Source organism: Vidua chalybeata, chromosome 30, assembly GCF_026979565.1.
Source record: "Vidua chalybeata isolate OUT-0048 chromosome 30, bVidCha1 merged haplotype, whole genome shotgun sequence".
Taxonomy (NCBI): domain Eukaryota; kingdom Metazoa; phylum Chordata; class Aves; order Passeriformes; family Viduidae; genus Vidua; species Vidua chalybeata.
The window spans coordinates 3,030,743-3,058,122 of record NC_071559.1 but is presented as its reverse complement, the minus strand read 5'-3'; the positions used below and the strand labels follow the sequence as shown (position 1 = coordinate 3,058,122).

General features: G+C 64.8%; 2 protein-coding genes across 2 annotated transcripts; both read right to left on the bottom strand.

Moving 5' to 3' along the window:
- Positions 1-5: 5 nt before the first annotated feature.
- Positions 6-14,149, bottom strand: TNS2 (tensin 2). Its single transcript, XM_053967321.1, has 28 exons — positions 14,072-14,149; positions 13,493-13,691; positions 12,043-12,153; positions 11,661-11,698; positions 11,531-11,569; positions 11,111-11,149; positions 10,484-10,527; positions 10,120-10,291; positions 9,805-9,855; positions 9,380-9,502; positions 9,037-9,101; positions 8,646-8,729; positions 8,171-8,283; positions 8,036-8,096; positions 7,648-7,717; positions 7,412-7,535; positions 6,971-7,036; positions 6,779-6,883; positions 4,657-6,456; positions 3,898-4,206; positions 3,403-3,528; positions 2,895-2,987; positions 2,589-2,666; positions 2,021-2,098; positions 1,380-1,566; positions 957-1,025; positions 830-859; positions 6-740 (listed from the first exon to the last, which is right to left on the bottom strand). Exons 1-28 carry the CDS (start codon positions 14,147-14,149, stop codon positions 599-601), a joined length of 4,494 nt encoding a protein of 1,497 aa, XP_053823296.1. The 3' UTR covers positions 6-598.
- Positions 14,150-15,954: 1,805 nt separating this feature from the next.
- EIF4B (eukaryotic translation initiation factor 4B) lies at positions 15,955-26,146 on the bottom strand. Its single transcript, XM_053967324.1, has 15 exons — positions 26,059-26,146; positions 22,973-23,110; positions 21,939-22,147; positions 20,766-20,882; positions 20,518-20,572; positions 20,217-20,360; positions 19,678-19,788; positions 19,349-19,516; positions 18,735-18,969; positions 18,154-18,272; positions 17,864-18,074; positions 17,200-17,267; positions 16,820-16,907; positions 16,668-16,722; positions 15,955-16,139 (listed from the first exon to the last, which is right to left on the bottom strand). The coding sequence occupies exons 1-15, from the start codon at positions 26,069-26,071 to the stop codon at positions 16,062-16,064; spliced, it is 1,809 nt and encodes a 602-aa protein (XP_053823299.1). The 5' UTR covers positions 26,072-26,146; the 3' UTR covers positions 15,955-16,061.
- Between the last annotated feature and the right edge of the window lie 1,234 nt (positions 26,147-27,380).

Sequence of the window (27,380 nt, the reverse complement as noted above, 5' to 3'; positions counted from 1 at the left end):
TTTATTTGGGTTCCTCCAGGACCCCCACATTGCAGGGGGCCGTCCCTATGCCCCCTTTTTTCTACCAGCCTCCCCTTCTTCACTTGAGGGGTAGTTGGGGGGGTGTAAGAGGTTTTGGGGGGGCCTTCAAGGGCGGCTGGAGGGTCTGGGAAGTATTTGGAGGGGTCTGGGGGGGTCTCAGGGGGAGTCTGGGGGTCCTCAGTAGGACTTTGGTGATGAAGATGATGGGAAGGGCGATTATGGGGGTCCCCTTGTGCTCCCTTGAATCGGGGGTGTCTGGGAGGGTTGGGGGGTCTGGGGGTGGTTTGGGGGTGTTCAGGACCGTGGTGATGAAGGTGATTATGGTGGGGGGGTTGGTTGTGTGTGTCCACCTGTCCCCCTCTTGGCACGGGGCACTCCAGGGGTATCCCCCGATGGTTTTGGAGGTGCCAGGGGGTTCTGGGGGTCCCTCAGTGTCGTGTCCCCAGCAGGACCTCGGTGAAGAGTGGGGAGTGTCCCACTGGCTTTTGAGGGTGCCCCTGAGCCCCCCCCGCCTCAGGAGGCTTTGGGAGACCCCAGATGGTTTTTGGGGTGCCGGGGGGGGGGTCCCCACTGTCTCTCAGTGCCGTGTCCCCAGCAGGACTTTGGTGACGAAGGTGACAATGGCCCCTGCTGGCTGCTCGGGGTCCAGCTCCGCGAACACGTGGCACGCGTTGCCCCCCCCTGGGGCCCCCGCCTGCTTTGCCACGAACCCGAAAATCCTGGGGGGGGGAGGGGCGAGGCCAGAGTCAGATCTGTGCCCCCCCCCCCTCCTTCCTGGGGGTCCCGTTCTGGGGGTCTCCCCACGTACCTGGCCGTGGTCCCGTCGGGGTTCGCCCACCTGGGGGGGGTTAGAGGGATTGGGAGGTCTGGGAGGGTTTGGGAGGTTGGGGGTCCCCCCCCGTGCCCCCCCCCGTGCCCCCCCGTGCCCCCCTGACCTGCGCTCCTGGGGGTCGGTGCCGCAGTGGGTGACGCTGCTCACGGGGTAGTGCCGGCGGAAAAAGAGTCTGGGGGCACAGGGTGGGCACAGGGTGAGGGGGGTGCCGTGGGGGGGCAGGGCGGGGTCGATGGGTGCCGAGGGGTGGTGGCGGAGGTCGGGGTTGGTTCTGGGGGGTGTCGGGGTTTGGGGGAACAGTGGTTTGGAGGATTAGGGGTTTAGTAGGGTTGGTGGCTCAGGATGGGGCTTTTGGGGTGTTTGAGGTGTTGGTTTTTGGGGGTTGGGGGATTTGGGGAGGTCGGTGGTTTTGGGGGGTTCGGTAGTTTTGGGGGGTCGGTGTTTGAGGGGATCTCAGTTTGAAGGGGTCCGGGTGGGGTGGGTGGGGGTTTGGGGGGGGTTCGTGGGGGGTTCGGAGGTCCCTCACTTGCGCTGCCGGTCCGTCAGGGTGATCCCCTGCACTGACACCTTGAAGTGCACGGGGCTGGGGGGGGGCCGCGGGGACCCCCCCGCACTCGGGGCCCCCTCCAGGAGGGACCCCACGGCCTTGGCCACGGCCTGGGGCCCGGTCAGGGCCTCGGTCCCCACCGAGCCCAGGAACAGCACGGAGCAGGCTGGGGAGCAACGGAGGGAGCTGCTTAAACCGGGATCAGTGTCCCCAAAACCGGGATCAGTGTCCCCAAAACCGGGATCAGTGTCCCCAGAACCGGGATCAGTGTCCCCAAAACCGGCACCAACCTCCCCAAAACTGGCACCAACCTCCCCAAAACTGGGACCAACCTCCCCAAAACTGGGACCAACCTCCCCAAAACTGGGACCATCCCCCCCAAAACCGGGACCAGCCTCTCCAAAACTGGGACCAGCCTCTCCAAAACCAGAACCATCCTCCCCAAAACTGGGCCCAGCCCCCCCAGAACCAGGACCTGCCCCCTCAGTCGTCCCAGTCCCGATGCCACCCCTGCACAGGGACCCAATTCCAGTGCCTGCACTGCCCCAGGAACCCATCCCAGTGCCCCCCGCTCCAGCATCCTCGGTGCCCCCCAGTGCCCCCACTGTGCCCAGCCCCACCTGCCCCCTGCCTCAGGAGGGCTCCGGCCGTGCTGACATTGGGGGGTCCTGGGGGGTCCGGGGGCTCCTCCTGCAGCTCTGGGGAGGAAGGCACAGGCTGTGCCCCACCAGGAACCATCCCAGGGGAAACTGAGGGGCTGGGGGAGTTTGGGGGGACTCTGGGGGGATATGGAAGACCGGGGGAGTCTCTGGGGGATCCCGTCAGCTTTTCGGGGGGGGGGGGGTTCCCACTGTTTGGGAGTGTTCCCGCGGTTTTGGGGGCCCCTGTGGTTTTGGGGGACGACCTGTGATTTCCTGGTGTCCCAGCAGATGTTCAGGGAGGTCCACATGGGGGTTTTGGGATGTCCCCGTGATTTTTGAGGTGTTCCTTCGTGTGTTTTGGGGGTTTCCCAGGGGAGTTTTGGGGGTTTGGGAGCTGCCAGGGGGTTTTGGTGTGTCCCAGGAAGGGGTTGGGGTGGCGTACCCACAGTTTGAGGGGGGGTCCCTGTTGGGGTTTTGGGGTGTCATGCGAGAGTTGTGGGGTATCCACAGGGTTTTTGGGTGTCCCCGCAGTTTTTGGGGTGCCCACCTGCGTGGGGGATGCGGAGGGTGCACGGTAGTGAGATAGGGGTGATGGAGTGCTGCAGCACCAGCGCTGGGAGGCTCCCTGGGGGGAACAGCAGTCAGGGCACCCCAAAACTCCCCACTGACTGCCCGAAGCCCCCACAGATTCCCTCGGACCCCAAGCCCCCCGCGACCCCCCTCGAGCAACCCCTGAGTTCCCCTTGAGACCCCACTGACCCCCACAGCCCCTCCCACTGACTTCCCCAATCGCCCCCAGACCCTCAGAGACCCCCCCCCAGACCCCTCCATGCTCCCCCCGAGCCCCTCTAACCGAAGTAAGGCTCCTCGGGGCAGCCCCGGATTTTGACCCCCCGCGGGCCCGTCTCGATCAGGAAGTGCCGGACCAGCTGCTCCTGGGGGTCCCCTGGGGGGCCGGGGGGGGGGGGGGTCAGACACAGTGAGACCCCCGAGAGCCCCCCCCTGCCCCACAGCACCCCCCCGATGCCCCAGTGTTTGCTCTGGGGCATTTGGCGGTGTCCATGGGGGGGATTTGGGAGGGTTCAGGGGGTGTTGGGGGTGTCCAACCTCCCCTGGCAGCCCCCCACCGTGGACAACCCCCCACGACCCCCAAGTACTGCGGGGGGGGGGGGGGTTTCTCTGGGTGGATTTGCGGAATTTGGGGTAATTTTCCGGGGTCCCTGGGTTGTTGAGGGCGTCAGAGCCCTGGGAGAAGTTCAAGACCTCCCCCCCGGCCCCCAAATATTCCCTAGGGGGGAGGTAGCTTCGGGGCGTGCCGGGGGGGGGTCTCTGGGGTTCGGGGGGCTCGGGGGAGGCCATACCCAGTCTGGGGGTGGCGCGGGGGGGCGGGACCCCCACCCTAAGCGCGAGCCCGAACGCCCCCGGGAAGCTGCTGCTGCGGCGGATGAGGAAGGAGCCGGGAGGGGCCGCCTTGAGCAGGGTCACGGCTGGGGAGACACGCGGGGGTCGCACGGGGGGGACCCTACTGACCCCCCCATTTAACCCTCCAAGCCAGCCATAGACCTCACCCATGACTCCCCCCATAGACCCCCCCGTTCTCCCCCACAGATCCCAGAACTGACACCCCCAGCCCCCCATAGCGGCCACCACTGACCCCCCTAAACTGACCCCCCCTCATTGACCACCCTAGAACCCCCCAAGCTCCCCTGTTCCCCCTCAGCCCCCTGCCCAGCCCCTCAATACCCCCTAATAACCCACAAGACTCCCCAAACCCCTCCCTTCCAACCCCCCCCATGCCCCCCCCCACAAACCCCGGGGGTCCCAGCGCCCTGCCCCCGCCCCCCCCCCCCCCGTACCTTCCTCGCGGGACAGCCCCGGTTTGTACCAGAACTTGGTCGTGTCCTGCACGAAGCTGCCCCCGGGGGGGGTCCCGCCCGGCCCCGCCCCCGCCGGGGGGTGTCCCTGGGCCCCCCCCGGGCTGCGCTGGGGTGAGGAGGGGTCCCGGGGCCCCCCCGGAGCCGGGGGATGCCGCTTCTCGGGCAGGGGCGGCTGCGGGGGCGGGGGGGAACCGGGGGTGCCGCTGCCGGGGGAGGGGGCCCGGGGAGACTCGGGGGGGACGCGGGGGGGGCCCGGCCAGGACGTCCCCTCAATGGGGCTGCGCCGCTCTGGAGGGCACAGAAAGAGGGGAGACCCCCCAAAAACTCTCTGGGGGGGGGCCTCCAAAGACCTGTCCCCAGTGGCTCCTTTGCCCCCCGCCACTCCCCAACACCCCCGGGCCCCCCAGGTACCCCTTTAACCCCCCCCCCCCCGCCAAATCCCCCCGTCTCCCTCTGTTTATGCCTCAGCTCTCCCAGGTGCCCTCTCCCAGCCACTCTGTGGCCACGAACCTTCCCCAGAAGACCCCCCAGCCCCTTTAGACCCCCCCTCAATCCCCCCTAGACCCCTCCAGACCCCCTCCCTGGACCCTTTTACCTCCCACGGATCCGCCCCAGGGCCCCCCGTAGTCCCTTTAATGCCCCTTTTCATAACCCCCCCCCAAAGCCCTTTCAGATCCCCCCCAAACCCCAAACACCTCCCAGCGCTCCCATTAACCCCTTCGCGCCCCCCATTTTTACCTGTCGGCTCCTGGGGCTCCCCCACTGCGGGGGGGTCATGGCCCCCTTTTCCGGGAGGGGGGGCCCTCTCCAGTCCCAGCCCGGGGCGGCCACAATGGGGGCAATTTGGGGGCTCCAGAAGCGGCGCCGGGGGGCCCCCCCAGCCATGCCCGCCATAAATTGGGCGGGTGGGGAGCGGGGAGATGCCCCCCCAGCCTTGGCAGTCCTGGCAGGGGCAGAGGGGCGGGAGCCCCCCCAAAAGTAGGTACCCCCCTGCCACTGGGCGTCCGTAGCCCCCCCACGGGGGGAACCCCTCGGACAGCGAGCGCTGCACCCCCCGTTTTGGGGTGTCCCGGGGGGACGCCAGGCTGGCGCGGCGGCACAGGGGGGGGCACGGGGGGGCCCAGGGGCTGGGGGGGGCCCAAGGGCTCGGGGGGCTGGGGGATACTGGGAGGCTGTGAGCTGCGGGGGAGCTGTGGGCTATTGGGATCCCATGGGATGCTGGGGGGCTGTGGAGTGAGGGGGCTCCTGGGGGGCTCTGGGATGCGGGGCGGCCATGGGACATCGGGGTCCCGTGGGGGGCTGGGAGCCCCTCGGATATTGGGGTGATGTGGGCGATTGGGACCTCAGGAGATGCTGGGGTGCCGTGGGGTTTTGGGGGCCTGTAGGATGTCGGGGGGCTGTGGGGCTCTGGGGTCTCCTGGGATGTGGGAGTCCCATAGGGCGTCAGGGTCTCATGGATTATTGGGGTCCCGTGGGATATTAGGGGGTTGTAGGACGCTGGGGATTTCTGGGCTGGAGGGGGGCTCTGGGGTGTTGGGGATCTGTGAGATGGTGGGGTCCCATAGGATTTTGGGGTCCCATAGGGTGATGGGGAACCCTGGGATGTTGGGGTGCCATACGGAGTCGGGGTCTCCAGGGATGCTGGGGTCCCATGGGATGCTGGGGGGCTGCAGGGCACCAGTGACCCCTGGAATGTTAAGGTCCCCTGGGATACTGAGGTGCTATTGGGCACCAGGGTGTCCTGGGATATCGGGGTCCCGTGGAATGTCGGGGACCCCCGGGATATTGGAGTCCTGTGGGATATTGGGGTCCCATAGGGCACTGTGACCCCGTGGGATATTGGGGTCCCGGGGGATACTGGGGGGCCATGGGGCACCAGGGTCCCGTAGGAAGTTGGGGACCCCTGGGATGCTGGGGGGCCGTGGGGTGTCAGAGTCTCATGGGTCCCGCAGGGTTTTGAGGTGTCATAGGGTGTGGGGGACCCCTGGGATCTGGGGACTGCACAGGATGTGGGGAAGCCGTGGGGCGTTAGGGTCCCACAGGATGTCGGGGGGCTATGGGGAGCAGGGGTCCCATGGAATGGGGGGGTCTCATGGGATAGGGGGGTCTTATGGGACATTGGGGTCCCATAGGACATCGGCATCCCACGGGATGGGGGGATCTCGTGGGATCCGGGGGTCTCATGGAACGGGGGGGTGCCGTGGGATATCGGGGTCCTGTATGATGACTGATTCCCGTAGGGTGCTGGGGTCCCGAGTGCTTCGGGGGTCCCATAGGCTGTGGGTGTCCCAAGGGATTCGGGGGTGTTGGGGGGCTCCTCCCCCGGGCCAGGGGTCTCGCGGCCCCCCCGCACCCCGAACCCCCCCAGCAGCTGCTCCAGCTCCCGGCGCTCGGCGGCCGTGGGGGGTGGGGGGCATCCGTGGGGGGCTCCGGGTGGGGGCGGGGAGTCAGAGTTCCCCCCGGGGGGGGAGGGACCCCCCTTCTTCTGCACGCGGGCATAGGGGCTGCCATCCAGGGGACCCCAGGTGTGGGAGGGCTCTGGGTGGGAAAAGGACGGTCAAACCCCCCCCCCGTCCCCGCACCCCCAAAAAACCCCACGGGACACCCGGAACCCCCTGGAACCCCCTGGAACCCCCTGGAACCCTCTGGAACCCCCTGGCAGGCGAGGACCCCCCCGGCCTCCCCCAAAGCCCCGAACACCCCCAGCCACCCACCCCTGACACTCCAGGTCACCCCAACACCCTCCAGCACCCTGAGTCCCCCCTGTGCCCCCCAGACCCCCGGCCACGGGGTCCCTCTTCCCCCCCCCCACGCCCCGCGGACCCCGCCGTACCCCAGTTCTCCCCTGACCCCCGCTTACCCTCGGGGCTGTCCCAGTGGCCCTCGTAGGAGTCGCGCCGCACCGCGGGGTCCCGCACCCCGTAATCGATGGGGGTGGCGGGGGGGCCGCGTGGGGGGAGCCAGCCTGGGGGAGGGGGGGCAGGAGGGGTGGGCGGTGAGAGGGGCCCGGTGGGGTATCCCCGGTGGTCTCTGCCCCCCCCCCAAAACCCACCTTCAACCCTCTCGGGGCCTGAGGAGAAGATGAACTCAACGGTGGCATCGCGGGGGAAGCGCTGGTCTGGGGGTCAGCACGGGCGGTTTGGCGGGGCGCGGGGGTGTCCCCACAATCCGCATCCCCAAATCCCCCCCCCCCCCGTGCTCCTCAATCGCCCCATTCCCAGCCCTCATCCCCCCCCTGCGCACCCCAATTCCCCCAGCTCTGCCCTCCGTGCTCTCCTCTGGGGGGGGGGGGGGGGGGCACAGGGAAACTGAGGGCGTTCCCGTTATCTGTGCCCCCAAATCCCCCCCGTGTTCCGCCGCCGGGCACCCCCCAAGCCCCCCCCCAGTCCCCTAAGCACCCCCAGACTCTCCCTGTACTCCCGTGCCCCCCAAACCCCGGCAGTCCCGCAGCTCCCTCGGATCTCCGCGCCCTCGGCACCCCGCGTGCCCCCACCTTGCCAGGCCAGGTCCAGCTCGTCCCGGCGCAGCCGCAGGCGGGGCCCGCGCAGGGTCCCCGTGTGGAACTGAACCCCAAAAACCGCCTCGCGCCCCCCCCGCCGCCGGTGGTAACAGCGCACCTGGGGGGGGGGGGGGGCACGGGTGAGGGAGGGGCTCGGACAGGTGACTCGGGGTCGCACACAAAGGTCGGGGGGATCCCCCCGCCCCGCGCCCCCCCCCCCCCCCCCTCACCATGACGTCCCCCTTGAGCAGCAGCGCCGGTTCCAGCGTGACACAGAGCGACTGCGAGGCGGGGGGGCTGCTGGGGAAAAGGGGGGGGGGGCATTTCGGGGGGTCAGGGCTTGGGGCAGCAGGCCTGGGCGGGGGGTGTCAGGGTTAGGGGTATCCCCTGAAACCTCAGCACCCATAGAGCACTGGGAGAAACTGGGGGGAGCCCCTGGATCCCCCAAAGGGGGGGCGGGGTGTGCATGTCAGGTGTGGGGAGGGTGGGGTCGTGAGCTCGGGGGGCGCCCCGGACCCCTCAATGGGCACAGTGCGGGATGTGAAGTCTGGGGGCTCCGGGACCCCCCGAGGTGCAGGAAAGGTCAGATTTGGGGGGGGGGGGGGGGGTGTCACTCACTAGACCCCCGAGGTGTAGACGAGCTGCAGCGATTGGTAGATCTTGAGGAAGGGGCGGCAACCTAGGGGGGAGACACGGGGGTATTAACGGGGAGCCCTGGGGGCTGCCGGGTGCCTCCCCCCACCCCAAACTGACCGTCAGGGGGGTCGTAGGCGGGCAGGGGGGGCAGCAGGACGTGGTGCAGGAACTGGGGGGAGCTGTTCAGGCGGAGCCGCCCCGAGAGCAGCGCCCCGAAATCCTCTGTGTACCTGGGGGGGGGGGGGGGCAAGGCTGTAACCCAAAAATCACCCCAAAACTCTGCCAAAAATCCCCTCAAAACACCCCCAAACACCAACTGAAACCACACCAAAAACCACCTCAAAGCCGCTTCAAAAGCACCCCTAAGAATCACCCCAAAACCATCCCAAAAATCACCCTAAGCCACACCAGAAGTTACCCCTAGAACACTAAAACCCATCCCAAAAGCACCCAAAAATCACCTGAAGAAACACCCCAAAAATCACCCCAAAACACCCCAAATCCCGCCATGACCCCCCCTGACCCCATAACCTCCCCCACCCCCCCAGGACCCCTGAAGCCGACGCAGTCCCGCCCCCCTGAACCCCCCCACCTGCGCTGGGAGGGCTGCAGGACCCCCCCCAGTTTCTCCTCGCAGAACCTCCTCATGCTCAGTGCATTCAGCGCCTGCTCGGGGCTGGTGGGGGGGGCAAAAGGAGGGTGAGGGACCCCCAAAGCCCCCGCGGCCCCTCCGGGACCCCAAAGATTCCCCCAAACCCCGCAGGATTTCTCTGTAGCCCCAGTCCTCCCCACGGCCCCTTTAACCCTCCCAGGACACCCCTGACCCCCCCATCTCCCTGCACCCGAGAACCCTCCTTTGGACCCCCACTCTACCCCCCAACCTTCCATAACCACCTGTAAACCCCCACCAGCCACCCCAATTGTCCCCATAAGCCCTTCAAGCCCCCCCCCTTGACCCCCCAAACGCCCCCGGCCCCCCTCACCTGCCCCACACGTCGCTGTAGTGCAGAAACGCCCCCACGACCACCCCGACCGGGGCCTTGCTGCCCTGGAAGGGCGGGGGGGGGGGGGGGGTGGATGAGGGCTCTCAGAACTCCCCAGTACCCCCCCGTAGCTCCGAGAGCCCCCCCCGAGTGTCTCCCAGAGTCTCCCCAGTACCCCCCAGTGCCCCCCATAACCCCAGTGCATCTCAGCAACCCCCAGTGCCCTCCCCAGTGCCCCTCCCCGCCCCCCAGTACCCCCAGTACCTCCCAGTACCACCCGATTGCCTCCCCACCGTCCCCAGCCCCCCTCAGAGCCCTGACCCCCCCCCCCCGGGCTCCCCACCTTGCAGAGCAGCACGGCCACGTTGCGGGGGTGCCCCCCCAGACACCCCTCGAGCGCTTTGCAGACGGAGCAGAGCAGCTCCAGGGGGGGGGCGAGCAGCTCCGGCCACCCGAAATCCAGCACCTGTGGGGGGCCCTCAGGGCCGGCACTCCAAACACCACGGGGGGACCCCAAACCCACTGCGATACCCCCAGAGTGCCCCCCGAGACCCCCAGCTCCCACCCCCCGGGACATCCCCAGCACCCCTCAGACACTCCCAACCCCTCAGGGACCCCCCCAGGAGCCCCCCGCACCCCCCCCGAGGCTCCCGCAACCCCCAGGACCCCCACCCCACCCCCTCCCAACCCCGCGGGACCCATCCCAAATCCCCCGGGGGGACCCTCATAACCCCCCCCCCCCAAGATCGTCCCGGGCCCCCCCCTCACTTTGGGGTTCAGGCGCGTGAGGTCCCGGCGCTTCTCGGACAGGTTGAAGATCTGCAGGGGCACAGAGGGGTCGAGGGGAGCCCGGACCCACCAGGACCACCCCACAAGTGCCCCAGAACCCCTCAGCACAGCCCTGGAACCCCCGAAATTCCAGCCCCCTGCCACCGCCGGGTCCCTCGCACCTTGTCCCCCCTCCCCAGGGCTCCCGGGGCCCCCCGCACCCCCCCTCGACCTCTCCCCATTGCTCCCAGTGGCTCCCCCAGCACCCCCCCAGACCCGCTCCAGTTGCCCCCGTTGCCGTCCCGGTTGCCTCACCGTGTAGTTGGGGCCGTGCCGCGCCCCCAGGAGCTTGGCCAGGTGCCGCAGGTGCCCCCCGGGCCCCCCCTCGCCGCCCCCCGGGATCGCCACGCTCAGGATGCGCTCGGTGACGAAGGCCAGGTCCAGCTGGGGGAAGGGCGAGGCCTCGGGGCTGGGGGCGCGGGGGGCCCTGGGGAGGGGGGAGCGGCTCAGAACTGGGGGGGGGGCGGCACCCCCAGAGCCCGCTGGAGGCAATTTGACCCTCAGCATCCTCACCCACCCCCCCCCTAAAGACCCCAACCTTCCCCGGGATCCCCCAGCACCCCAAAACCTCTCGGGATCTCCCCCACATTCCCCCCTCAGCGCCCCCGGACTGCCGTACCTGGGCAGGGTGCTCCGCTGGGGGGCGCTGTCGAGCGAGGAGCCCTGGAGGGTCCCGGAGGAGCCCCAAAAACGAGGGGGGGGGGGCAAAGGGGGTCGGGGGGTACCCAAAACGGGGTGGGGGGGGGGGGAGTTAAGGGCTGTCCCCAAACACGGGGGTGGGGAAGGGGCCAAGGCGAGGGGGGGGGGCAAAGGAGGGGGTCGGGGGGGGGTCCCCAAAATAGGGAGGGGTCGAAGGAGTCAAGGGAGGGTCGGGGGGACGTGGGGTGTCCCCGTAACACCCGCGGGAGGGGCAGGGAGGCGCCCAAAACATGAGGGGGGTCGGGGAGGGGGTCGGGGAGGGTCAAGAGGGGTCAGGGACGGGTAGGGGGGGCCAGGGGGAGGGTGTCAGAGGGGTCCCCAAAACACCGCAGAGTCGTGGGGATGTCAGGGGTGTCGGGGGGGGAGGGGTCGGGGGGGTCTCCAACTCCTGGGGAGGATCAGGGGGGTTTTGGGAGTCCCGGAGGGGGATTTTAGGGGGTTCCTGGGAGGGGGGTTGGGGACACCCGGGGGAGGTTAGGGGTCACGGGGGGGGGGGGTCAGTGAGTCGAGGGGGGTTTGGGGGTTCCGGGGGTTTCGGGGGTCTCACCACGCGCTCGCTGCGCCGCACCGGGGCCGTGTTCCGCCTCTGAAGGGGCACAGCGGGGTCTGGGGGGGGCCCGACCACCGCGGAGGCGGCCTGCCCGGGGGGGGTTTGGGGTCCCGAGGGGGATTTGGGGGGGTTCATGGTCCAGGGAGAATATCGGGGGTGCCGGGTCCTGACATGGGTGTTTGGGGGGTCCCGTCTCCTGCTGGGGGGGGGGGCTTGGGATGGTTTCACCCCTTCCGTGGGGTCCCTGATCCTGCCCGGGGAGTTTGGGGGTCCCGATGGGAGCTCGCGGGGTCCTGCCCGGGGGTGCTTCAGGAGTTGGGGTCGTGCCCGAGGGGTTTGGAGGTCTCGAGGGGGATTTGAGGGGTCTCGGGTCCTGCCCGGCGGCTTTGGGGAGGTCGCGGCCCCCCCCCCACTCACCAACTCAGGCGGGGGCAGAGGCTGGCACGGTGACGTCACCTGGAGGAGGACACGGGGATCATCCCAAATGGGACCCCAGCCCCAAATGGGTCCCCCCGCCCTTGGGTGACGCCCCCGCCCCCCCTCGTACCTTGCTCTCACATCTCTTGTGGGCGGCGACTTTGCAAACTGGGAGGGACAACGGCGACATCAGGAACCCCCAGGGTCCCCCCAGGGTCCCCCCAGGCCCCCCAGTGCCCCCCAGTGCCCCCCATACCCTCCCGCTGCCTCCAGCAACCTCCCAGTATTCCCAATAAGCGCTCACTGCCTCCAGTGACCAACTCAGTGACTCCAGTAACCCCCCAAGTAACCCCCCAATGCTCCCAGTAACCTCCCAGTGCCCTCCCAGTGCCCCCAGTAACTGCCCAGTACCTCCACTGGCCCCAGTAACCTCCCAGTCCCAACCCCACTGTGCCCAGTAACCCCCCCCATCCAGCCCCTCCGCGTGTCCCGGGCTGTCCCGGGGGTGTCACCTCTGCACACGAGCCCGTGGGGTCCCAGGGGGTCCCGCAGCCCCCACAGGGCGCCCCCCGGCGCAGGCTCCGCTCGCGGAACGCGTGGGGGGCGGCTGGGGACGGCCTCGGCTGGGGAGACACGGGGGGGTCACCGCATGTCCCCCCGTGTCCTCCCCGTGCCACTGCCAAGACCTCTCGCGTCACTTCTCCCATTGTGTCCCCTCCATGTCCTCCCCGATGTCACCTCTCGTGTCCCCTCGTGTCACCCCCTGTGTCTCTTTTGTGAACCCCCGTGTCCTCCCCGGGTCCCCTCGGTGACCCCCCCTGTGTGCCGCCCCCAGTCCCGCCCTGCTCTCATCGTGTCACCTCCGTGTCCCCTCGTGTCGCCCCCCTGTATACACCCTGTCCTCCTCTGGCCCCCTCCTGCCTCCCCAGGTGTCACTCGCTGTCACCCGTGTCACCCCCCCACGTTCCCTCCATGACTTCTCACTGACCGCTCCGCGTCTCCTCCGTGTCACCCGTGTCCCCTCCATGACGCCACACGTGTCCCCGCATGTGTCCCTGTCCTGTCCCCCTCTTGTCACCGCCAGTGTTCCCCCGTGTCCCCCCCCCCCCCCCTCCGGTCCTCTCCTGTGTCTCCTGTATCCCCTCTCGGATCCCACTCCCGTCCCCCCATGTCGTCCCCGCGTCACCTCCGTGCTCCCCCCCACCCCCGCTGTGAGCCCCTCGTGTCCCCCATGTCATTCCCCGCGTCCCCCGTGTCCCCCCGCTTGTCCCTCCCGTGATTCCTCGTCGCTCCCGTGTCAGCCCCACTCCCTCCCGTGCCTCCCCGTGTCCCCCCCATGTCGCTCGTGTCCCACCCGTGTACTCCAGTGTCCCCTCGTCTTCCTCCCCGTGTCCCCCACCTCGTGTCGTCCCGCGTGTCCCCCCCGTGTCCCCCCCGGCCCCTCTGGCCTCCAGCCACGGACATCGAGTCCCGCAGGAAGCGGGCAGGGACAAGCCCAGGAAATGGCGACCCCTGGGACGACCCCGCCGTTCCCACGGAGGGGGAGGGGCGTGCGAGTCTGTGGGGGGGGGGAGGGGGCAGCGGGGGGGGGGGCGTGGGGCGGGGAGGGAGGGGCGTGGGAAAAACGGGAAAAAGTGGGAAAAATGGGGGAAAATGGGGGAAAAGGGAAGGTGGAGGCGAGGGGTGAGCGTGGGAAAATATGGGGGGGGGGGCGGCGAGGGGGCGGGAGGAGGGTCAGACTCGAGTTTCCCCCCAGCGTCACGCGTGGGGAGGGGGCGGCTGGAGCGGACAGCGGGGGAACCCCGCAGGGGCGCCACGGGGGGTGGGGGGGGTTCCCCCGCTTCTCCCCCCGCACCCATCCCTCGCTTCCCCACGGGGGTCACCACCCTACGCGGAATAAAGAGACTCCCCCAAAAGCTCCGTTTCACCCCCCCCCGAGCAGGGACCTCCCCCCGGTCCTACCGTGTCGGGGCCATCGCGGCGCCCAAGCGCGCGCAGCAGCGTCCCCACGGCCCCGGGGGGCTTCATGGGGGGGCTCCGCGGGGACCTCGGGGGGTCCCAGGCGCTCCCGGGGGGCGTCTCGGGGCTCCCCGCGGGTCCCGCGAGCGGCTCCGTGGCCGAAGGCGCGCGGGGAGGGGCCGTTTCCGCGAGCCCGGAGCCGCTTCCCGTGCCGGGGGGGGACACGGACACGGGGGGGACATGGGGGGGACGACACGGGAACGACACGTGTGGCCACGGGGAGGGGACGCCGGGAGGGACATAGGGGAGACAAGGAGGAGACACGGGGGACGCACAGAGAAGACACACGGGGCGGACACGGGGGGGACACGGGGCGGACACGGGGGGGACACGGACACGGGACGATCACAGGGGAGACAAGGAGAGGGACACACGGGGGACACACGGAGTGACACCGCCCCCTGCTGACGCTGCCTCAGTTTCCCCCTTGCTCACTTCCAGGATCCCCCAAAATTCCTCCCGAAGTCCCCCCGGCACCTTCCTGGCCCTTCCCCCGCCCCCTCTTCATCCTCCTCCTCTCACCGCCCCCTCGTTAACCCGCCCCCGCGGCCCCCCGGGACCCCCAAACTCGGGGGGAAAGGGGGGTTGGACCCACCCCATGGGGACCTCGAAAATCAAGGAGAAGGGGGAGGCTGAGCCCCCACCACGAGACCTCCAGATTCGGTGGGAAAGGGGATCCTCATCCCATGCGAGCCCCAAACTTGGGGCGGGGGATGTTGGTTTGGAGGGGCTCAAGGGACCCCACACAATCCCGGGATGGGGTCCCCAGGGGAGTCCAGGGACCCCAAACCCCTCCCTTGCGAGACTCCTGGGGGGGAAGCTCGTTTCAAGGGGAGGAATTGGGGTACAGGGGGTTTTGGCAGGCGTTGGGGTGAGGGTTATTGAAGTTTTGGGTTGCAGGGGAGGAATCAGGGTGCAAGGAGGGGTTTGGGGTGCAGGGCTGGTTTCGGGTGTGGGTTATTGTGCAGGGGGGCTTGGGGTGCAGGGAGGGAATTTGGGTTCAGGAGGGGAATTGGGGAAGAGCTGTTTGGGGTGCAGGAAGAGGATTTGGCTTTGAGGGTCTTGAGGTGCGTAGAGGGGACTGAGGGGCCTGATCAGGTCCCCTCCCGGTTGGGGCTGTCAGGGTCCCCTTCTCCCGGCCCTCGGGGTCCTCCCCCCTCACCCCGGCCAGGACAGACCCCCCTTTGTGGGGCCGGAACCGCCGCGGGGGGGGCCCGCATTCCAGCGGTGGGGGAGGCGGGTTCCAGCATTCCAGCGGTTGGGAAGAGCCGGGAAAGAGGAAGGGCGGGGGGCGGGATCCCGGGGCTCGGCGCTGTGCCCGCGCCCCCAATTAATTACCGTTAATCAGCGGAGGGTGGAGGAAGAGGAAGAATGGAAGGATCAGGAGGAAGGTGAAGGAAAAATGAAAAAGGAGGAGGAAGAGGATGAAGAATTAGGGATGAGGAGGAAGAAGATGGAAGGAAGAAGGAGAGGAAGGACAGAGGGAAGGAGAAGGAAAAAGAAGGAAAGAGGAAGAAAATGAAGTGGAAAGAGGAAGGGGAAGGGGAAGCAGGAGATGCAATGATGGAGGAGGAAGAAATGAGGAAGTGGAAGAGGAAGGGGGGGAAGAGCAAGAGAGGATGGAAGGAAGGAAGAAGATGAAGGAGGAGGAAAGGCAGTAAGAAAGAAGGAAGGATGAGGAAGGAGGAGGAAAGATGGAATGAAGAAAGGGGATGCAAGAAGGAAGCCCAGAGAGAGGAAGGCCAATGTCGGGACAGGAAATTCCCCCTGGGGGGCTTTGGGAACTGCCCTGTTCCCCTTCAAGGTGGGGAGGAGAAGGGCAGAAGGATTTGGGGCCTTTCTGGATCTTTTTCAGCTCATTTTATTGGAGAAAACAAAACACCCCCCTGGGGACCCCAAAACTCCCCCAGGGCCTCCCAAAACCTCTGGGAAGGTTCTTTTTACACATTTTTACAGCCCACCCCAAATCCCAAAATCTCGGAATATCTTGAGGTTCTGGGGTGGAAATCCAGCTTTTCCTGTGTAAAGGGTGGGGTTTGCATCCCAGAAATAGGGTGGGGGAACTGGGGGGACATCTCTGAGCAGGAGGATGATGAAGGTGCCCAGGGGGAAATCAGCATTCCAGAGGTGAGGAAAACGGGGGGCGGAGGGGGATCCCAGAGCCCGGAGGATTTCGGGGGGATTGGATGCCTCCCTATTCCTGTTTTGGAGGGGCTCCAGTGAGGATGAAGGCCAGCTCTTCCTCACCCCTTATTCCATGGAAAACACGGAGGGGGGGCTGCTTTTCTTTTGAGAAAACTATTGGAATTACCCCTCCCGCCCCCCGTGCTGATTTTGGGGTGATTCCCATGCGATCCGTGTGGGGCTCTTTTCGGGATTTAAGAAGCTGTAGCTGAGGGAATTGATGAGTTTTAGGCTTTATTTCCGTCTCGCCTGGATCAAGGTTGGGATTTTTGGGAATCTCCAGAGATTCCCACGGCAGCTGAGGAGGAGGAGGAGGGGGAGGAAGTTTTTACTCAGCTCCTTCTTCATCATCACCTTCATCCTCCCCATCCATGGAGAGCGCGGCATATTTGCTGGCATGGCTGAACTGCAGGGAAAAACAGGAAAAATTCCCAAAAATGGGATTTGAGGTGGATAAAGATCCCCAGGGGCTCACACATCCCAAAATCAGGGGGTCACAGCCCCCAAAAGGGGTCAGAGAAATCCAAAATTGCTGGGGTAGTTGAGCTGGGAGGGCCAGGGGTCTCACTGTTGAAAAAAAAAATTCCCCAAGCCCCCAAAAAACCAAGATTTGAAGGGCATGAAGACCCCCAGGAGTTCATGCACCTCAAAAAGAGGGGTTCACCCCACCCCCAAAAGGGATTTCAGACTGCTCAAGGCTGAACTGTGAAGGTGGGCAGAGGGAGGGGGGCAGTGAAGCAGAAAATTCCCACAATACCCCAAAAAATGAAGGGTTGAAGTCCCTTGGGGGTTCACTCACCCCAAAGAGGAGTCACAGCCTCCCCCGTTAACTGGAGGCATAGGTCATCAATTATGGTGAAAATTCCCCAAAACCCCCCAAACCCGGGATTTGAGGGGGGTCCCTCCCCTGTTCTGGGTCCCCCTGGGTCCTTACGGAGGGGGGGGTCTCCTCCAGTTTCTTTGGCTCGTGCTCCTTCCGGGGGTCCCTCCTGAGGAGCAGAGGTCAGAGGTCAATTCCCGGGGAAATTCCCAGTGCCCGGGGGGGGGGGTTTCCCGGGTCCTGAGGGGGCTCTGGGGGGGCCTCACCTCTCAGGGTCCCCCATTCCTGCGGGGCCACGACTGCAGCTCCGGCCCTTGGAGCTGCTCTCCCGACCTCCCTCCGGCTTCACTTCCTCTGCGGGGAAAGGGTGAGGGGGGTCACAGCCCCCAAAACCCCCTGAGCCCCCCAAGCCCTCCTGAGCCTCCCAGCAAGGCCTCAACATCCCTGGAACCCCCTGAACCCCTTTAAAACCGCCCACAAAATCCCTCAACCCTCCCAGATCCCCTGATACAAACCTCCCCCTGAGCCCCCCTAAAGCCCCAAGCTCCCCCCATAACACCTTCTGAGCCACCCAAGTGCTCCCAAGACTTCCCCAAATCCCCAAAACCCACCCTGAGCTTTCCCAATCCCCTCCTCCCATTCTCACCTCTCCTCTGGGGGGTCCTGGGGGGGCCCCCATCATCTCCAGGGGGGGAGGGACCAGAAGGGCCCCCACTGGGGAGAGAGAAAAGGGGGGAGGGGCATCAGGAAGGTCCCTGGAATGGCCTCATTCCTAGGAATGGTGGGATGAGGACGGGAATGTTGGGATATGGGATGGGGCACTGGAATATCCCTGAGCCACAGGAAAGTTGGGATCGGGCACAAGAACGCTGGGATGGAGCCCAGGAACACACCTGAGAATGGTGGGAGGGGGCACAGGAAGGTTGGGATGAGCAGAAGAGCCTCCATGGGCTGGAGTGCTGGGATGTGCCACAGAACACTGGGATGGGGCACAGTAATATCGGGATGTGTGGCAGGAGCATCCCTGGGCCACATGAATGTTGGGATGTGCCAGTGACTCCATGGAATGGGCCACAGGAACACTGGGATGGTGCACAGGAACATTTCTGTGATACAAGGATGTTGGGATGGGCCCTGGAAAGGTTGAGATGGGTGGCAGAAATGTTGGGATGCACTACAGGATCATCCCTGGGAATGTCAGGGTCCCATTCTCCCAGCCCTTGGGGTCCTCCACTAGGGAAAGCCAAGGACCCATGGAATGCTTTGGGCTGGAAAAGCCCCCCCTGGCAACTCCTTCCTGCTACACCCACCTGGTCGGGGAGGCTTGCTCCAAGTCAGAGTTCTGGGAATTGCCAGGGGGGTTCTGGCTGCTCCGCTTCATCCAGGCATTTTCCTTGGGAGGTGGCGCCGGCATCACCTTTGGCTTCTCCTCCCGGGATTTGGGGGGCGGTGAGGGCGGTTCCTCCTCTTTTCCTAGGGGCTCATTTTCCAGGGATTTCTCGCTCTCCCTCCTCCGTGTGGCTAGGGGGACACAAATCCGTGTGGCAGCTGCCGGCCGCCCTGGGCCGGGACGCTGCGGCCGCCCCGGATCCTGACTCACTCCGGCCGGTGGGGCCAGAGCCCGTGGACGTTCCCGGGGGTCCCGTGGGGCCGCTCTGGGAGGATTCGCTGCCTGTCCGGGATCGCTCCTGGTTCTCCTCGCTTCGCCAGCTTGGATGCCTGGGATAGGGTGGAAATAGGATCAGGGGACTGGGAAAGGGCTGCCCCATCCCACCTTTCCCATAGGATGAACACCATCCCACCCGAACGACTCCCAAGGGATCATTCCCACCCATCCCACTTTTCCATGGGTACCATTCCTTGTTCCTCCCATCTCTCTCTGGGGATCAGCTCCAAATTTCCTGAGGAATAATTTGCATTCTATCCCACCCCTCCATGGGGGTCATTCCCTACCCATCCCCACCTTTGCCACTGGATCATTCCTAGCCAATACCCCCTTTCCCAAGAGACCATTCCCTACCCCCTCACATTTTGGGTGGGATCATTCTTTGCCCATCCTATCACTAACAAGTGATTATTCCTTACCCATCCCACATTTCCCAAGAGACTTCCCAGCCCTTCCCACCTTTCCCAAGGGATCATCCCCATCCCACTCCCTCTTTCCCAAGGGACCATTCCCACCTTTCCCGGGGTCGCCTGTCGATCCTCTTGTCGTCCTCCAGCTGCCGCTGGAGTTTTTCCTGCTCCTTCTGGAGCCGCTCCTCCACTTCCCGCTCCCGAGCCGCTGTATCCACAGGCTTGGCCCCCCCGAAGATGGAAGCGGCCCGGCTGGACTGGGCAGCGGGAGCTCCTGAAGTTTCCTCTTCCTTGGGAGCGCTCCGGGGCTTCAGGTTGAGCTTCGGTCTCTGGGTGGGACCTGGGAACGAGCCGGGAGATCCTGGTGGGCACCGATCCCACCTGGAATAGTGCTGGGACGGACAGGATAATCCCTGTCCCATCCCATCGTTCCCAAGGGATCATCCCCTTCCCCAGCCCACCCTTCCTGAGGGATCATTCCCACTCTCTTTCACTTTTCCACGGGAACATTTCCAACCTAACCCACCTTTCCTGAGAGACCATTCCCTGTCCTTCCCACCTTTTCATGGGGATCATTCCTGTACCATCCTGAGCTCGTTCCTAGTTTGTAGGGATAAATCTTTCTCAAGAGACCCTTCCAACCCCATCCCACCTTTGCCAAGGGATCATTCCCATTCTATCCAACCTTTCCCAAAGGAACAGCCCTGGTCCCACCCCACCTCTGTCCTCGCGGCGGAAATCATCCCGGCCGTAATCATCCCGGGAATTCCACCGATCCATCCGGTCATCCCGCCGGTCATAACGATCCTCATAGCCACGGTAGTCATCGTCCCGGCGGTACCCGCTTCCAAAGGCTCTCCGGCCGCTGCCTATTCGGGAATCGTAGCCTGGGGAAGGAGATGGATCACCTGAGAGTCACTGGGGATAATAATGTAGCCCAGATTCCCAGTGACAAGAGTCTGGGAATTTGGGGGATTCCCAGTTACTTGCTGGCCTTGGGGGGGGTCTCCCACTCTCTCTTCCTCTGAAAACCCTTGGGAATTCCCACCTCGGTCGTAATCCCTGCTGCGGTCGTCGTAGCGATCCCGGCTCCCAAAACCACGATCCATGTCCCGCCGTGGCCCGTCCCGATACCGGTCGTCGTAGCGATCACGATATCCTGGAAGCGGGATCGGGTTTTACTGGGATAGGCACAGATTCCACAAGGAAGGAGGAAAATCCCAGTACTGCTCCACGTGGGAAAGGAGGAGGCCTCATTTATCCCTACGAACCGGGAATGAGCTCAGGTGGGAATGAAGAGTTTTGGGAATGAATGAGCTTGGAGTAAGAATGAGAGCTGAGAACAAATGAGCTCCAAACGGGGAATGAACAAGCTCAGGGTTGGGGAATGAGTTCTGGGAATACATTAGCTCCAGGTGGAACTGAGCTCTGGGAATGAGGACCAGATGGGAATGAACAAGCTCAGGGTGGGAATGAGCTCAGGTGGCTCCTAATGTCAGGCAGAGCAGATCTTGAGACAACGCTAGTTCCCAGGACACAGGGGAAGGAGGGAGTGCCTGCAATGCTGGGCCCATTCTCTTCACTTACTGTCCCCGAATCCATCGTCACTCCGGCGCGGGGGGAAGTCATCGAAGGTGTCGGGAGCAGCCGGGCGCGCGCGCCAGTCGCTCTCGAACCGCTCTGAGTCCCGGAAGCGATCCCGGTCTCTGCCGAAGCAGCGATCATCCCGGTCTGCTGGGAGCCAGGGACACAGACAGGGACAAGGAGAGGGAAAGGAAATGAAGATTAAAAGGAAAGGAAAGAAACAGGGCAGGGTCAGAGCTGGGCCCTTGGCCACTCTCCCTGAATCCCTACCCTGCCTGATCCGTGTCCTCAGCTGGACGCTCACCTTTATCCTGAGCTTGATCCGCCACATCCACTCGTATCCTTCTGTTTCCTAAAGACTGGGAACAACAGTGGGAAGTGAGTGCTGGGCTGGGAATTCCCTCCCCATATCCCACCTGACCCTCCCCTCTTCCAGCTGGAAGACATTTGCCCTTTCCCCGTCACTCCAGGCCTGTGTCCAAACCCTTCTCCAGGTCCTTGGAGCCCCTTTAGGCCCTGGGATGTGCTCTTGGAAGCTGGGATTGGACTCACCTCTTCATTGAGGCTGAGGGCCTGGAACAGGGAATCGATATCCTCGAATTCCGCATATCCGAAACCTTTCAATCTCTCGGGATTGGTGGGTTCCCGTGGGAGCCGCACGGCGCTGATCTGTGAACGGAGGGAGGGCAGGGAAGCTCCCCTGAGGATCTTGGCTTCCAAAAGGGAATGTGGAAAGATGGCAGGATCTGGGATGGAGCAACTCATGGATATCGAGGGATTGAGGGGGTTCCTCATGCATGAGGAGGAAGAGGGGGGTCCCACCCCAAACACTGCAGAGCTTTCCAACATCTTTGGATTGAGGGAATGAGAAGAGAATTCCAGCTCCGGGAGCTGCACTGGGAACAATGGGAACAATAGGAAGGCCAGGTATGCTCTGCAGGCTCATGGAAGCAGGAGCCATCTCAAAACTCATCCCAGTGGAAAACCAGCCCTGGATGTGTCCAGCACAAGTCCCACGTGGACACAGGGCAGCTCACGACCTCCTTTCCCTGGATTATGGCTCCCAAAGTGTAGGAGCTCCTTGCTCATTCCTGATCTGAGCCCTGGGAAATGTCAGGAGCCACATTCCTAAATGACACCTTAGGGGGTCACGGGGTCTCCGAAGCATCCCTTAGATTTTCCTGGGATAGATTTCCTGATGGGAAACCTCTTGCAAAGCTAGGCTCTTGCTTGGACCAAAAGAGAATCCACAACACATCCATGGAATTATATTTAAAGAATGACAAATGCCAAGAAAGAAGGAAAAGGAATGAGGAAGGACAAGGTCAAGTGCAGAGCTGGAGAGGGAAGAGCAGGATTGGTTCAAATGGGAATAAACTGGTTTTTCCCAATTTGTGGTTTTCAACACCTCTATGTGATCCATGAGCTTCCTGATGCTGTTTTCTTTCCACCCGGGAGCGAGCCAGCTGCCCTGCCCCGCCCCAACCCCCAATATAACCTCCACCAGATTCCACAGGGAAACCCCCCACTGAAGGCTTCTCAATCCCACTGGAGGATAAGGAATGGCTGATCCTTGGCTGGGGAATCAAGAGATTCTCTCAGGATCAACCTACAGACACTCACACCCCTGGAAAACACCCCGTGGCAACGGATACAGGTGCCCGATGGAGAGAGCACTGCACCCCAGGTTCCCACAGCATTCCCGCCCTCCGGAATGTCACTCACATTGAGCCCTCGGAAGAAATCCTTGATGGACTCTTCTGTGACGTCGTAGGGCAGGTTTCCCAGGAATGCCGTGTACGGAGGGGATTTGGGGAGGCGGCTTCTGTCGATGTTGGGCTCGCGGGCAGCACGCGGGGCCGTGGGAAGGATGGAGCGGTCGATCGGAGGCGCCCGGTAAACGTCGTCGTCATTGCTGTGCCACATGGTGGAGACTGCGGAGAAATCCGGGATGTGGGCACAGGTGCGCCTGGCCAGAGCCAGCTGGAGCTGACCGGGGCCAAGCAGAGCTGGCCAGGTCAGCTGGAGTCAGCAGATCATCCCACATCCCACCCAGATGGAGGCAGCTGAAAGCAACCGGAGGCGATGGGAAGGAACCGGAGTCATCCAGAGCCACCCGGAGGCAGCTGCTGGCAGCACCCGTAAATCCATGGAAAAGGTGCCCTGAAGCCATCCAGAGCAGCCAAGGCAGGGATAGGCAATCCCATGGGATGGCTTTCCAGGATTCATTCTGGCTTGGATTCCAGCCTGGCTCAGTGGGAAGCTCTGGTGACACTGAGCCTCGTCCCTAATAAAAACTAGCATGGCTCTCCCAGCTTCATTATTCCCCAAAAAAGGAATAGCAAGTGGATTTTTCCAGTTATGAGTGCCACTGGCAGCTAGGAATGCCAGTCCTGGAGCCTTCCAATCTGGAAGGTGGGAATTATGTACCAGGAGCTGGGAATGACAGTCTGGAAGCTGGGAATGCCAATCTCAGAGCTCAGAATGGTGCCCAGGGATTGAGAATGCTGTTCCAGCTCTGGGAATACTGCTCCTAGGACTGGGAATGCCAATCCCAGAGCTGGAAATGCCACTCTGGGGACTAGGAATGCTATCCTGGATCCAGAAATGCTGCTCTGGAGGCTGGGAATGTAAATCCCAGAGCTGGGAATGCCGTCCTGACTCCAGGAATGCCATCCTCACTCTGGGGATGCTGCTCTGGGGGCTGGGAATGCCAACTCCAGAGCTGGGAATCCTGGCTCCAGGAATGCCACGCTCACCTTCCAGGTCGTCGGTCTCGTCGGCCCAGCTCACGGGTTTGGGGATGTAGGTGGGGCCCCCCCCGCCCCCCCCATCCTCCGCCAGGAAATCCGTGAGCGTCAGCGTCTTCCCCTTCTTTGGCTTCTTCTTTGCTGCCGCTGCGGGAGCAACCGGAGACACGGATCAGAGCGGGAATGGGAGTGGGGATGGGGGGAACTGAACAGGGAATGGGTGGGAATGAGAGTGGGAATGGGCAGGACAGAGAGGGAGTAAGAGTAAGAATGGAATCAGAGTGGAAATGGTGGGAATGGGAGTGGGGATGGGCAGGAATGAGAGAGGGAATGGGCAGGAATGGGTCAGAAAAAGAGTGGGGAATGGGAGGGAAGGAAAGTGGGAATAGGTGGAATGAGAGCAGGGACAGGAACAGGGCAGGGGTAGAGAGGACTTGGAACACTGGGGTGGGACACAGGACACTGGAATGGGACATGGGGCATGGGATATGGGACACTGTGATGGGACACGAGGACCTGACATGGAACGCGAGGCACCAGGATACAGGACACGAGACACTGGGATGGGACAGAAGACATTAGGATGGGACATGAGGCCTTGGGATGGAGCACAAGGTGACACCATGGGACACAAGGTGGGACATGGGACATTGGGATGGAATGGGAGGAGCTGGGATGGGACAGGAGCTACTGGGATGGGACACAAGGCACCAGGATGAGACAGGAAGTGCTGGGATGGAACACAAAGCACCAGGATGGGACAGCAGCCACTGGGATGGGACAGGAGGAGTCAAGAGGAGACAGGAGGTGTCAGGATGAGACACAAGGAGTCGAGAGGGAGAGGAGCCACCAAGATGTGACACCAGTCACTGGGATGGGACATAAGGCACCAGGATGGGGCACAAAGTGACAGGATGGGACATGAGACACGACATGAGGTACTGAGAGGGAACAGAAGGCATTGGGAGGGGACACACGACATTTGGATGGAATATGGCACTGAGAGTGGACATGAGGTGCTGGGATGGGCCACGAGGGCATCAGGGTGGGCACAGGGTGGGACAGGAGGAACCAGCAACGGATATGGGGCACCAGGACAGGACAGGAGGAACTGGGATGGGACAGGAGGCAGCACAGAAAGAGCCAAGAGGGGACGGGAAGTGACAGGATGGGACACAAGATGGGACATGGGGCACTGGGATAGGATATGAGGAGCTGGACATGAGGACCTGGGACAGGGACAGGAGACACAGGGGTGGGATGGGGCTCCAGACTTGGACATGGGACACCAGAATTGGACAGGAGCTATTGGGAGGGGCCAGGAGCCACTGAGCCAGCCCCCAGCCCCCTTTATTCGTTATTGGAAAAACTGTCTCCATCCCACCCCCTGCAGGGACACACCCAGGCACATGCTGTGACCCTCCTACAAAACCGGGGTGTTTCCTGGAAGGTGGGTTTGGATTCACAGTTCCCCTGCTCTTCCCTCCTTGCGGGAGGAACTGCCGCTCTCATGCAGCTCTGCCACTGGATCAGGGACCTTTCCTGGCAAAACCAGCTGCATTTTCCAGGAAAAATCCCTCCAGGTGGAGCCAGGGGGTCTTGGAACCCCAAAGAAATGGTGGATTTCCCTCCTTCCCCAGTCAGGTTTTTGGGAGGTCAACTGTGGTCCCAGGGGAAGGAAAACTGATGTGTTTCAAGGACATGAAAGACAAAGGCTTGGAAAAACATTCCCTTCTTTTTTTTTTTTAAGGAGAGATCATGAATTTTTGGATGGCCAGAGCTTCCTGTCAGATACCTCTGGTGAGAAATAATAACAATTAATTAATCAACTGAAGAGCTTTAACAAGGATAAGAAGGATGGAGGTGGGATTGCTCACAGAATGGCCTGGAAATGTGTTATTCCATGGAAATCCAGCATGGAGAGAACCACCACTGGCGTCTTCCCGTGGGAATTGGGAGGGAGTGGTAGTGTGAGACCCCTGGGATGGCTTCATCTTCTCCCAATACATCCCTTCCCTCCCCACTGTGGATTTCAGGGAAGTGCGGGGCCGTTCCTGGACTCCTACGGGAATCCCAGCCTGGCATCCAGGAGCCCCAAGACCCTCAGAGCTGCCCCAGGGTGACCAAGCTGACCTCCCCCAGGAAACCAGCCCGGGACACTGCTGGGAATGTGGAAAGCACCTGAGGCCCAGGGAAAGCTGGGACAGGGAAGGATCCAGGTGGCAAACACCGAACCTTGGGGTGGGGGGCACCTCCCAGCCCCGCTGTGCTCACGCCGGTGCCGGGGCCCCCCTCCCGCTCCAAGGAGAGCCGGGGATCCCGGGAGATGCTACGGGGCCGCCAACGGAGGGGAGAGCCGGGTGGGAACCGGGGCAAGTCTGGTGTACCCCCCCCCCCACGCCGGGACTGACCCCGGGGAAGCTGGGAGGGGTCACATCCTGCCCCGCCTCCCCCGTTACTAACCCCAAGGAGCCTCAAGGGCACCTCCGGCCCGGGAAGGGGGTCCCGGTGAAGCCCCTGCGGGCAAACGGAGGGGGGCTGGTCCCAGCTCTTCCCGCAGACCCCCGGTACCGGGGCCCCTCCGCCCCCCCCCCCCCCCTCCCCGTTCGCGGCCACGTGGGCGCGTCGCCCCCTCCCGCGCGCACGCGTCGGGCCGCGCCCGGCGCGCGCACGTCAATCACCGGCCGGGCGCGCGCACGTCAATCACCGGCCGGGCGCGCGCGCCCCCGCCGATGGGACACGGGGGGGGGGGTGGGGGGGGGGCCCGGCGCGCGCACATCAATCACAGGCCGCGCGCGCACATCAATCACAGGCCGCGCGCGCAGCCCCGCCAATGGGAAGCGGCGTGGCGGGCGGGGGGAGGGGGGGGCAAGGGCGCGTGCCCGCCCTGAGAGGACGCGGCGGAGGAGGAAGGGGGGGGGGACTTCGGTTTTCCCGCCGCTTCCCCCGGTTTTCCCGCCACCGTCTCCCCCCCAGCACCCTCTCCGGCAGCGGCGATGCTCGGAGCAGCCCCGGGGCCACCATCGGTGCCGCCATCAGTGCCCGCGGAGCTCCGCGCGGGCCGGCGGGGCCCGGGCCCGCGGCGCAGCGCTCACCTGGGGCCGCCATGTTGGGACGAGGCAGAGAAGGCAAAGGACCCGGATGGTGGCGTCACGTGACCACGAGCGTCGCGCCCTGTCAGGGGGCGGGGGAAATCCGGGGGGCGTGGTCTGGGGCGGAGGCGGGGCCTGGAGCCGGACGGTTCTGCGTGGGAGGGGCCGGAGGGGAAGGGACCCTCGGGACCGCGCGGGACCCCCCGGCAACCGGGACCCCCCTGCACTGACACCCCCCGGCAACCGGGACCCCCCTGCACTGACACCCCCCGGCAACCGGGACCCCCGGGCAACCGGGACCCCCCTGCACTGACAGCCCCCGGCAACCGGGACCCCCCTGCACTGACACCCCCCGGCAACCGGGACCCCCCTGCACTGACACCCCCCGGCAACCGGGACCCCGGGCACTGACACCCCCCGGCAACCGGGACTCCGGGCACTGACACCCCCGGCAACCGGGACCCCCCTGCACTGGCACCCCCCGGCAACCGGGACCCCCCGGCAACCGGGACCCCGGGCACTGACACCCCCCGGCAACCGGGACCCCCCGGCAACCGGGACCCCCCTGCACTGGCACCGCCCGGCAACCGGGACCCCCCGGCAACCGGGACTCCGGGCACTGACACCCCCTGGCAACCGGGACCCCCGGGCAACCGGGACCCCCCGGCAACCGGGACCCCGGGCACTGACACCCCCCGGCAACCGGGACCCCCGGGCAACCGGGACCCCCCTGCACTGACACCCCCCGGCAGCCGGGACCCCGGGCACTGACACCCCCGGCAACCGGGACTCCGGGCACTGACACCCCCCGGCAACCGGGACCCCGGGCACTGACACCCCCGGCAACCGGGACTCCGGGCACTGACACCCCCCGGCAGCCGGGACCCCCCCGGGCACCGGCCGACACCGACAGCCACCGGCACCCAAGGCACCACCCGGGCTGCTCGGAACTCCCGGGCACCGACACCTCCGGGCGGTGACACCCCGGACACCGAGACGCGCCAACACCGTCACTCCCCGGAACCCGGGACACTGAGACCCCTGGGCACTGACACCCCCCTGGATTCCCGGTCACCGGGACCCCCGACACCAGGAGCCCCGCGTACGGGCTCCCACACACAACGACAGCCCCAGGCACCGCCATCCCCCGACGCCGACACCCGTGGCAGCCCCCCGAGACCCCCGATTTCGGCACCCCCGGGCACGTTATCCTCTGGGCATCAACACCCCCGGTCTACTGACACCCGAGGGACTCCCGGGCACCGCGACCCCGGGCACTGACACTCCCAGGCATCTGCGCCCGCACCCCGGGCACCGACGCCCGA

Excerpts from the sequence above, each read along its gene's own strand:
- EIF4B (XM_053967324.1), bottom strand. Across the intron at positions 20,361-20,517 it reads GGATCAAGCTCAGGATAAAG|ACCGGGATGATCGCTGCTTC; the intron begins GTGAGCGTCCAG and ends GGCTCCCAGCAG. Across the intron at positions 16,723-16,819 it reads GGAATGGGGGACCCTGAGAG|GAGGGACCCCCGGAAGGAGC; the intron begins GTGAGGCCCCCC and ends TCTGCTCCTCAG.
- TNS2 (XM_053967321.1), bottom strand. The coding sequence starts at position 14,149 with ATGGGGTGGGTCCAACCCCCCTTTCCCCCCGAGTTTGGGGGTCCCGGG. Across the intron at positions 9,102-9,379 it reads TGGCCGTGCTGCTCTGCAAG|GGCAGCAAGGCCCCGGTCGG; the intron begins GTGGGGAGCCCG and ends CCGCCCTTCCAG. Across the intron at positions 2,667-2,894 it reads CCCCGAGGAGCCTTACTTCG|GGAGCCTCCCAGCGCTGGTG; the intron begins GTTAGAGGGGCT and ends TGTTCCCCCCAG.